Source organism: Temnothorax americanus, unplaced genomic scaffold (genome assembly GCF_048541705.1).
Source record: "Temnothorax americanus isolate GAGA-0224 unplaced genomic scaffold, ASM4854170v1 Scaffold29, whole genome shotgun sequence".
Taxonomy (NCBI): Eukaryota; Metazoa; Arthropoda; class Insecta; order Hymenoptera; family Formicidae; genus Temnothorax; species Temnothorax americanus.
This window is the reverse complement of record NW_027509432.1, coordinates 1031583-1043771: the sequence shown is the minus strand read 5'-3', so window position 1 is coordinate 1043771 and position 12189 is coordinate 1031583. Positions and strand designations below refer to the sequence as shown.

The following is a 12189-nucleotide window of genomic DNA, read 5'->3' as shown; positions in this document are numbered from 1 at the left end:
ATAAATTCGACGAGAAAATATTACTCGAAACTCCGTAATCGCGTCCTCAATCGTAAATTATAGAAAGAGAACATGCGAGTTATGGAATTTGCAATAAATCGCATTGCCCATAGCGCGCGCTCATTTTTTGCACTCATCGATTAAAAAATATAACTTTTATTTGATTCGCAATAATGGGCAGGTTACGTACGTTATTATTAACGAAACGCATGTGCGAGCGCATGCGTAGGCCGTATAATATAATATTTTATTCCGACTCAAGTTTCGGAGCGATAACATTTGCGTATCAAATACGTGCTATATGTGCTTATATATGTGCTATATCCATCGATGGAAATAATTTATGCTCGCACAGTTTCTGCTCGCTCGAGTTTAAACTTGCTGTGTTTAAAAACAGATCTCACGTACGTTGCCATATTTGTTTTAATTTGCACCCTATCCAGGTTGACAATCCCGCCTCGTTTATTTGTTAATTCGCGTGCAATTTATTTCGACGATTGATATTGAGTTGCTTGCGCGTTTACGGTGCCATATGCCACTGTCAGCTTAGTCGGGAGTAATCGAATGTAAGCAGGTACAGGAATAAACTCGTGTAATTTAGGTCCGCCGTAGGGGCTCTTATGGGATTCCACAGTGGTTACATATGGCGCCTTTGACATCGTCCGTGGCTCCGTATTGGACGCGTCAGCTGCCGGAGTCGCAAGCCGCAATCTCGCGGGAATCGTAGCAGTTGCGCACGTGTTGTTGTTGTATGTTTCGGGGTCATTTTCTCGCGCCTGACGGCGCAGATTCTTTGCCATTCTTATTGTTACGACCGACCATGCGGGCTTCTCACGGAGCTCGAAAAATGAATCGCCGCGATCGTATACGACGCACCCATTGTTCTTAGTAGTCCGCCGTTTCTGGTGTTAAACCCTTTCACGCTTTTTTTTACGCTTGAGACGGTCGCCGCGAATTATTGTTTCGTGGGTTTTATCTATCAGAAGTCGAATTTGTCCTACAAATATATCATTTTATTATCCAAGTTAATCTCTAAAATTAAGCGCAACTTTTATTTGATCTTTTTCACAAAATGCGGAAGGAAGATATTAGGAATGTTCTCTTGCGCGTTTCCGAGGATTACATTTTGGGAATGTTCGGATGGAAACGCTTTTATAATCCCTACCTGCGGATTATCTTCGCTCATGAGCTGTAGGGCGAGCGCGCAGCCCCGCGAAAACTGCAACAGTCTGGCGGCGAGAGCCGGATTCTTCGCGTTCGTCGGTCCGGACGTCGATTTCCTCAAGGCCGTCCATTGCCGGAGCGCCTCCTTATCTTGCTCGACCCGGTGCTTCAGCTCCGCTAGTAGATTCTCCAGGCTACACGGCCCGCCCGCTTTCTCCAAAGTGTTCAACAGGCTTTGATTATCGATCAACCGCTGCTGGATCTCGCTGTACTTCAGGGAAAGCTGCCGCTGATGCGAAGCCGCCTGTACACCTTGATCCGCTACAAAAGCGTAAGAAAAGATCAGAGCTTCTCTCTCTATCTCTAATAGCTGTCTCTCTCTCTCTCTTTTTTTCTCGTCGGTCGTTATTATTATTTTTTATTATTAGAGCGGAACCGATGACGGCGCGAGGCGATTATTACTGCATCCACCGTCGTCTTTTTACAGTGCCTCGGGCTACGTAGATAGCCGGCCCGATATCCGGCATGAACAGCGAAATCGCGGAATATCTGACATCATAACTAAATATGCCATACTTTCCTTTAAATAATGAGACAAAATTAAATTATGCGGCATATCCGCACTCTCGCGCACGAGGTACAAATTGCGACAGGTTCACGCTCCAATAAGTTATAGTTCGGACGACAGTCTATGCCCATTAATATGCGAATATTCCTTTCTTTATCTAATCGATAAAGCCGTGAAATAATTTCTATCTCCTAGTAAAAGACATTAATTTCATTTAACATTTAACATATAATTAAATTGTTGCTAAATTAAATTATAAATTAAATTTACATGATGAGATTAGAGATTACTAATAACATGAAATTGATTAAAAACAGCTTTAATATAATTAAAATAGTTTTATCAAAGCAATTAAAAGCTATAATGGTTAAAGAAAGGAATCAATCGGTTGCAAAAATATATGTTTAAAACTAGGATTTAAAAGGATATAAAAGTTGACTATTAAAAGGAATAGTTGCTGATATCTTGGACTTATTTTCACGGGATGATACCGTGAAAGTAACATTTCTCTATAAGACATTTATTAATATTTATGCGGCGTCGCTTATCTTTCTACGCATATGCACACTTCTCTCATCTTTAGCACCTTTCTCTATACGAAAACGTCTCAGTGATGACGCGTCTCTCAGATTGCGCGTCGTGGGAAGCTATCCACGAATGAGAGAAGTGTGCAGTCCCCTATGTAAATGTAAATGGCTTAACACGCGCCCGACATTAGTCCATTTGCATTTGTAAACGTAATATGGCGCTCGTGGCTCCGTTAAAATCCAATGCTTTACGGTTCCGCGGAGCTCCAAATATACAGGCAGCGCGACGAAACGACCGCACAACTTTATTCCGATGGAGTTAGCGATGCACGCTAATCTCATTGCGCATCAGCCGATGATAATCATGTGCTTCAATGTATCGCCGTGATGGTTGCAATGCCAAATTTTATTATGGAAATTTAAGCAATTTCGGGAAAAAAAACAGCATATGTAATCGCAAAATATTGCTTTGCTAATTGCTTGCCAGCGATAATTAATACTCATTTTTCGAATAATTAAACATATAATTGAAGAATACATGGTTACCATCTATCTTTATCGTTATTGATTAATGTGCCGGTTGTCGCATAAAACTGGATATGATTTATGATTATGACTGTTAGATTATTCATACCGTCACGAAAATTGCGTAATATTTTAACTTTAATTTGAAGCTTTTGGACAATAGTCTGAACATCTATATAAATGTAAAATTACGAGTTTATAGAAACATTATTATTATCTATTCACAGCGCGATAATGTTTGAGCGATAATGTTTGATAACATTAACGCGAGCTTTATTAACGACAATTGAAATGATGTACCTTTATTGGTCCCAGCGTGTTTGCCGAAATTCTCGATCTTGTGCAACGCCAATTTGTACGCTTCCATTCGTGTCTCGAGTTCCTCTTTCAGTGCCATCGGCAATGGTACTAAATTCGGTGTAACGGAATTCTCGGAGATATTCGTCTGCGAGGAAGGCACCAGTCCGTGCTTGCCGAGTCCTTCTACAGCTCTCTCTAGGGTACGTTTCCTCGATAACAGCGTGTTCTTTGTGTTGGGCGATAATTTGTTCAATGACACGAGAAGTTTACACCAGATTCGCGGTCGGAAGTGATCTTGACTGGTCGATATCAGGTGCACTATCCTCCAGAGGACCTGCTCGATCCGCAGGATCTTCGTGTCGCTGACGTTTAGTTCCACCAATCGGGAATAGAGCGCCTCCAGCAAGGTGAGGCTGTGCGGTAGAGTTTCGATCAACAGGTCCACCGGAATATCCGGCAATGCAGCCTTTAAGGTGTAATGCGGCAGCTTCATTAGGAACCCGGCTGCTTCCCTATACTGTCTGCCCTCATACAATCTTAGCAGTCTGAAAGAAAGGATGTAGTTGTCGTGTTATCCTGTTTGTGGTATAATAGCGTGTCGCGTCGGTAGAATTTCGTTAACATTTTAGAACAATGTCAGGAAAGTAAAATGAATCAAGCGTTAACTGTAAGTTAACGTGAACTAATTAATTTCATTTATTTGCTAGCTAGACATACGAAAGTAATGTTTATTCATGACAACGAAGACACGATAATTGGCATAAAATATATTGTATATACGATATTTATAGCAACGAGAGGTTTTACACTTAAAGGATTGTATTTTTATCGCGCTTTCAATGCTAAACTTTTGATTATTGTGTTATGCTGTTTATGTTAGACGTAATTTTCATGTTAGATAAGCAATATACGGAATTAGGCAAATACACAATCGCTTCAAATGTGATGAAAATATAAAAAATTATTGTCGTCAAATGTCTTATAAAATGGTTTGCTTTCGAAACACAATAAAAAGCATACATATTTATAATTGTGTAACATGGATGGTGCTGCTAAAGGAGATTTGTGGAAATATCGGATGATATCGGCACGTACGCTAATAATTTACTAACGATTATAGTTTGAATTTTTAATTATTTGTAATGACTATATAATTCAACTTTAATCAGAAATATATATAAATCTCTCGTGCGATTAATGTCCTATTATGTATATCTGATATTTTATTTTATGAACTGTAATGGGATGCAACTGAAAGGCGAGATTATATAAAAAAAATATATTTCTATAATCCGATTATACAATTGAATTAAAATCCGAGCAAATTCAGGAAATAAAAATATAAGTCCCGGTACTTCACGTATTAAATTGAAATTACAGCGACCGTTATTTAAAAACTATAAAAAGGCAGATTACTGTAAAACGCTTTGATGCAGTCGATTGAATAATGCGCATGAAGCAAACTTATATAAATTTTATTAGATGAAAGTAGATAAAGTTTCACCTAATCACGATTAATAAATATTGTAATAAATATTTTATTGTGCGATACACACGTGATTATGGATTAATGAAACGTATTAAGGCTACTGTCGGCACTAATTATCTAGCCCGCTAAGTCTCGCACAAGCACAGCGATCAATCGGTAATGGTGAATTGCCGTTATTAAGAAATTGCATCGCGTTTAATTTATCTCACCTCGTAGACAAATAGTTCCGCTGGCGATTTATTACCGCGTGAATTACTGCTATTAGGAAACGGCGTTAAGCAGATTTATCGCGCCGCTTACGTCTCTATTTCTGTTATTATTCGAGTAATTCTCATCGTTGCTTTTTGCATCATGGTTTTTATGTGCGTGCTATATTTGTGATCGATCGTCTTTGCGTAATTAATTGTCACGCTGATTCTCCTCTCGATGCTCCATTAGCGCGTGACGCGTATAGCGGGATTAAATAAACCTATTACACGTCGCGACTCTCTGTCTGACGGATATGATGGTAATTATCTCTGATTCTTGGTTGGGGGAGAAAAGGCACAATGCAATTCGACGCTAGTTACATGCAGACAGCGGGGCGTCACGATCTCACGTCGACGTTAATCAAAATGTAATTATAAACCGTATTATTGCCTCATGGAATCCTTTATTACGATATATTCTTCTCGTAAATATGATGTATAAAAGCACTGTACTCCGTACAGCACTGTAATCGCAGCGCGCGTTATTTATTCTTAATTAGCAGGTTCAGTGCGTGTTCATTATACAAGATGACACATCTAGAACGTATAACGACACTGCGAACGTAAAAATATATGCGTATCGCATAAAGATCTTTGAAAGACATATTCTTATTCAGGAGACGTGTAATTAAAACTGAGAGAAACGCGACAAGTCTTTAACACAGCAATTCTCAAACCCGTTTTCTTATTGCGATGCCATTTTTATACAAACAAATTTTTGAAGCTTTAATAGCACTTATATGCTCATTTCCTATAAATTTCTTTCTACCGAATTTTACTTTCTAGTTTTTACAAGATTACGCGAATACCTACTATCACTTTTTCAAGTAATAACATATACGATTTTGTCAAGGTTTGAGGATCTCTGCTTCGAAACACTAAGATTCAATAGATCTGAGCAATTTAATAACTTCCGCAAGATATGGTCTATACGTACCTTCTTAACGCCATCCGCGGATTCGAGCCCTCATCCTCCGGGATGCCGATATGACCGACCTGGAACTGCGTTCCGGGACCCCATACCAGCCTTTGTATCGTATTTCTGGGTCGCTCCGGCCTGATCCTCTCGCAGGAATTGATGCCTGGGGGTGGTACACTTTGCCTGCTCATCTTCGCGTCCACTTCGCCGCCTTACTTTCCTAACGCTTTTATCTCCCTTCGACGTAGGCGCCGAACTTTTTATTTATTTATTTCTTTCGCGGGACCCCGGGGGTTAAAATGCTACTTGAGAATCACCTTTACGACGGTCTCTTCGTCTCCGGGACGCACCATCCACTTTTCAATTCGGCTTTTTTTCTACCTCCGCTTCGTAACTTTCACGGTCCTTTCTCTCTGTCCTCGATGCGATCTTTGACCTATCAGCCACGCGTCTTCGCGAACCTTGGCTCGGCGTCCCACCTTCCGCGTATTCTCTCGCAAATTGATAGTTTTCACGATGTATTCGAAGGCGAATCTATCGAAATGATGTCTCTTTTTGTCAATTTATTTGCGTATGCCTTAGCTGCCTTTAGACCTTCGTCAGTCAAATCGATTTCGAATACTCTACGATGAGCGTTTCTTCAAATAGAAATTATCTTTAAAATTACTATATACCTACATAAGTTTTTTACGTGTATGAGTGACGTCAATTAATTGAATTAATGGTTCTGGTTAGAATTTCAACCACATATCTTTCTTTTTCAGATTTATTTATTGAGAGAGTGATTTCTAAGATTATTTGTTCGTTTGCACACACTGTGAGAGCAAGTTCTTCGATTGCATGCTGCGTGGTCAATTTCTCCTAAGTAAACGAGCATAATTTCTCCTGTAATACTATTCTTGTTTGAATCAACATCTTCGTTTCTACGTCAATGTTATTCCTCGATTGCGCGCGTTCTACTCTCATGCCCTACACGTTAAATTGATTTAGAAACACATTTAATTAATTTAGCTTTCTCGTTCTTGAAATTGATCTCTGAAATTACTATAAGTAAAATTTCTCTTTGACACATAGAAATACAACATTTAAATTATTTTAAAAAAACAATTTTTTTTCCATATTTTGCAACAGGCATATAAATGAGACATTTTTGTAATGGTGGAATCATATTTAAAAATCGACTCTTTTTATAATCATATCTATTAGAATGGCGCGTGCTGATTACTCTCGCTCGACCCCACGTTTTTCTTGGCTTTGACTTCACTTTGTTCTTGACGAAGTTAGAGTCCCTTCCTTTCTCTCTCTCTCTCTCTCACGATTTTCTGCACGTCTAGTCCCTGGTAGAAAATGTAAGTTGCCTCGAGGCAGACCGGCGTCTAATTTTCTAACCGTTATTCTCCTCTACATGGACCTCTCTTCGCAATTCCGCGTTCAGAAACAGCCGGCGGGAACATTTCACTCTTGATTCGCAGACGCTTTTGCGTTCGTTGAATCTCTCAACCTTGTTTTTTCATTGTTGAATCACGATCTCCGCTCGGTATCGACGCGATACCTCTAAACCGGTCTCATTATCGTCACGCAATTATCTCCGCACACGTTGATCGATCTTTAGAACGATGTCTTTTTTTCGTTTTTGACCGTAAGGTGTTTGGAGCCAATTAATATATATATTTTTCGGCTTTCTTTTCTTCTCTCTAGCAAATTCCACTTTCTTCTCTCTCGCTCCTTCGGCCCGTCTCTTTCTTACAAATTTCCTTCCGCCTGGTCCTCGAGTACTTAATACGAACTGGCCTACAGCCTCGGGGCTGACCGGCCCACTTCTGCGCGAGTCAAGCTGGACCTGCGAACGGAATTATTCACCGTGAGCCGTGAGCCGTGAGCCGTGTCCTTATACCCGATACGCTCGGGTGAAATGTTTTTTTTACATGTCCGCCTCAATGCAATCCACGTGGGATACATCGAAGAATCTACATAAGTCCTTTTCTTGAAAAATATCAAAACTCTATTATGATAAAATCCTATACTATTTATGTAGGACGTCTCAGTATCGAAAAACATCTGATATCTTGACAATTTTTATGTAGCGCATATGTATATTAAGTGATTTGCCCGAAACGAAAGTTTTATTATGTCTATATATAGACAGTTTAAATGCCCCATTAATTCCTATGGAAGCAAATTTTTATCTCGAAAATAATTAAAGTTAAGTAAAGAAAATAAGATTAAGTTTTATTTTTTGCATACACGAATAAAATTTAAAATTTACAACTTTTATATTATTTAATAAAAATATATTTGAAATATATTTTTATTAAATATATTTATAATTAATTAAAATGTATATAGATAGTCAGACTTGTTCAGAAAAATGTTTACAATGGAATATCAATAGCAAGAGTGATTCAAAGATATTAATGTCTAAAAGTATGCGTCTCCAATTTCTCTAAAAGCGAATGCTATGCATCGTAAAACAAAAAGATGAAAAGACACAAGTAAATTCAAACAAAAGTTATTACAAATAGAATGGAAATTCAGTTATGACAGCTTTCTCGTATACTTTGTATACATGCGCGTGTCTCAGCGGAATAAAATATTTGTCGATGCAACACCCTAGTGATAGAAATGGAAGTCCCATGCACGATGTATTGGATCTCGAAACTGAGGTGTATAATCTCGCTGGCGCATCAGACGCGAATATCTAGCAATTTTCAGTATACCTTTCGTGGAAATGTATACCCTTTATGACATGATAAAACTCGCAGATGAGAAAAATTGCATGAAAGATTTTTAGAGAAAAAAAAGAAAGAAAGAAAGAGAAAGAGAAAGGAATGGAAATATAAAAACGTTATTCACAATAAATATGAAAAGAAGGTATTTGCGATAAATAATTTAGAATAATGTTAAAATTAAGATTTTTGATACAAGAATAATAATTATATATGTATAGTTAGTAATTATATAAAATTATAAAGTAATAAAATTATTGTTATCTATTATTCATAAAGTAGATTATTAATTCTTCTTACGTGATAAATGTTATCCTTTAAAATATTTCGTTTAAATTTCGAATATATGGATTATAATTGTCGAGTGATTAGTGCATAAACCCCACTCTTTTCAATATTTAACACGCGTATTTATAAATAAAGAAAATACGCGTTTTTTTTACATTTATTATGCCAAAGGATAAATTTATTTTATGTTTGCATACGGTAATTCAATTTTTTAATAACGTGTATATTTACATGAAAATTTACCGTTATACATACAGAAATAAATGTTTGATAATTTTTTAATTACTGTAGCAACGGTACTGTAATTAATTAATATATGTTTCATATGTTTAATAAAAACATTGAGACTATTAGTAAGTTGATTAGACTCATTAACGCTAGTTATGAGTTTTTTTAGAGTAATTCACACGGTCCGGAATTAACTTTTATTCTAATTATCAAAATTGTAAATGACTTTATAAATTTATTATGGAAGAAAAGAATGAGTATAAGATTATTTCGTATTGAAAGCTTATACATTGTCAAAAATAAAAATATTAATGTTCATTTTTTTGCATAATATTTTCCTATAAAAACTAGATTGTATTAATTGGAGACTTACGAAAGTATTGTATATCAGTATCGGGAAGCATCTTCTGATTCTTGATATCTAAAATATCCACAGCGCGGACAGATTTCCTTCCGAGAGTTAATTTTTGCGAAGGGCCATCTCAGCTTTAGGGTGACCTCGGATCATACGATCCGGGATTTTCACAGCGAGCACACGTTCACAGTACCGCAGACTCGTTACGCGAAATCGAACACGTTCGCACTTACTTAAGACCGGTACTCGCCATCAGGATTGCGACGGCGATCCGTGTTTTTGCTGGTGAATTTCGGATGATACGACATGTCGGCCGCGAATGCGAGTAAGTCATCGTTCGTCTTGGAGGATACGTAAGGTCCCGGTTTGGAGATTGGTGGTGGAAGAGAAGAGTGGAGGTTCTCTCTCGTGAGGATCGAACGACGACTCTTGCGAGATCATCAAGCACGTGGGATAAAGGAGAACGGGGGGAATTAGGTAGAGTGCGGCATTGAGAGAAGAGGCGGTCGGAGAAAAAGAGAGAGAGGGAGAGAGAGAGAGAGAGAGAGAGAGAGAGAGAGAGAGAGAGAGAGAGAGAGAGAGAGAGAGAGAGAGAGAGACCTGCACAAAGCGAAAGATCACAAACGAAGTCTATGAATGAATGTACGAGCGATAAAGAAAGCGACAGGAAGCGTGAAAGACCATGTTGAAATGTAGATAGAAATATAAACGCTAAGCAAAGGCTGAACAGAAGCCATCTGCTCTCTGCGAAGTTGCGAGATACCGGAAGAGGGAACCTTCTCTCGGCTGATGCAGGCAAAGGAAGCGGAAGAGAAGGAAAAAGCGGCTGCGGGAGACAAATGACTTTGAATGTGAATCAGCATAAAGCAGCTGGCGTCGATGACGCCAAGTGCGATGACGCGAAAGTACTCTTTGTACCCTTTTACGCGCACAAACATCTCCTTGTTCTTGTTGACATTATGGAAAATGCGTCTTTTAGAGAGCTACTAAAGTAACGTGTTTTAACGAGCTCGCGGCTACACGGCTTCTCTTCGTGAGGAAGAAGAGAGGACAGTCGTGAGGCAGTTGTTCAGAAAAGATATGATCCGCCTGGTTAGGGGAAGGGGAGGGGGCAGGAAAGAGGAAGAAGCAGAAAAAAGGAGAAGAGAAAAGGGGGGAAAGACTGCCGGTCTACCGCTACCGAGACGGCGACCTACTGTCCTGCATACCGCTACTCCCGGTACAACTTGTGCCGCGAGGGGAGTCGGACGCGCGAAATACACCCGGTGGAAGAAAAAAAAAGAACCATAAACTTCCTTTTAACATGTGCTAGACAGACCGGCGATTATTTAGCCGCGGATTTCCTTCCAATCGTCCGCGACCGATAGAGAGTTTACCGGAGAAAGGTGATGTCGATTCGCTCTTCGTGCCGCACGATCCGCGAACTTTTCCCGCTAAATCACGTGTGTGTCGACGCGCGCGGACCGCGCGGATGCTTTCTAACGAGAGGATTCTCTTCCGTCGCGGCGCGCGGCGGTGCGGTGTGTCGGACGGGTCTGAGTTTCAACGTGAACTTACGTTTCCTGCAGGCATTATCCCAGGACATTACAAAAAACGGTTAACGAGCGGTTTTCTCCGTCGATTAAGCCACAGTTTAACTCGCGTTGTTCCTCTTTTCCCGATTTTGCCGGTTTTCGAGCGAGACATGAAATCGATTGAAGGAAGATTGACGTTAACGGATATCGATGAAACTGGTTCTGTAAGGTGATGAAATGTCCTTTGGAAAACAGAGTGGAAATGTAGAAAAGTTGATCCACATTCTAACTTTATTTGCTGTGCATGCCGTACTAATAACGGAATTTGCATTCTCTCGTGAAGCGCTATTGTTAATTTGCTATTTATTAACACCATATTCTCGCTCTTGATTTGTAGAAAATTTGTCACGTGCTCGCTAACTATCGTAAATGCATGCTTATAAAATACAAAATAAATGAGTGTTTTATAAACAACGGACCTTTTGAACGAGAGAATATACAGGGTGAATACTCTCTTTCTATCTCTCCTTCGCATAACCGAACATGTAATCACAGTGCGCGTACGAATTTACGAAACAATAAACATCACGGATTATTCGATAAATGCAGAGAACTGCGTGAATTCAGTAATACCGCCGAATATATATTGTCTCACTATTTCGCCCGCATTGTATGATTTTCGGATAAAAAAACTGTATCACGCGCAACATAACTTACATCGCATTTAAATGTGCGCTATCATTTATACATTTTTATTTTTAATATTGATCCACTGCAGAGCGTTGTCCGTATTTGCATTGCAAATATTTTGTAAAAAAGCGTTTGTAAAAGAAAGTCTTATAAATCATCGCGGTTTGAAACATCAATTTGGAAAATGTATTCAGCCGTTAAATTCACTGAAAATAGTTTGCAATTCCATGAATTGTTGCGGTACATGAGTTTGAAAAACGTCAATTTTGGAGATTTTATTCGTCGAGCGTCTGCATTCCGTCGAAACCACCGAAAACAGTTCGTGATCATGCAGGGAATTGTGTTATGCAATATCCAAAACGTTTTATTTCCCTCGAAAACGATTTTTTTAACACTAGCGGTCGATTTTGTAAAAGAATAAATCAATTTCCGAGCCATTTATTCGACCGAAGTCCACAAATGCGACTCGTCTGACGCGGAAAAGTCAATTAGCTTTCCAGGAGCGGATCGGTTCACGTACCTACTCAATTTGTTAAAACCATCCTGGTTATGTTACACGCGTTGCCATCCTGTAAACCTGCATACCAGAAATTCGATGCATCTCGGTTTCAACTTCTCTCGCGTTGCAACTTCTTTAATCTGAATTTC

The 12189-nt window shown here is 39.0% G+C and overlaps 1 protein-coding gene across 2 annotated transcripts in view; it reads right to left on the bottom strand.

Moving 5' to 3' along the window:
• LOC143899958 (uncharacterized) overlaps nt 1–12189 on the bottom strand; it is a 39721-nt gene that overhangs the window by 12906 nt on the left and 14626 nt on the right. The window contains exons 1-4 of one of the 2 annotated variants that reach the window (XM_077410802.1): nt 9356–9803; nt 5759–7580; nt 3085–3629; nt 1166–1485 (exon numbers count right to left, since the gene is read on the bottom strand). In XM_077410802.1, the coding sequence (XP_077266928.1) occupies nt 1166–1485; nt 3085–3629; nt 5759–5931 (1038 nt within the window). In that variant the 5' untranslated portion in view covers nt 5932–7580; nt 9356–9803. Of the gene's footprint in view, nt 1–1165; nt 1486–3084; nt 3630–5758; nt 7581–9355; nt 9804–12189 lie in introns of those variants that run through there. The other variant, XM_077410804.1, reaches the window with a different exon arrangement.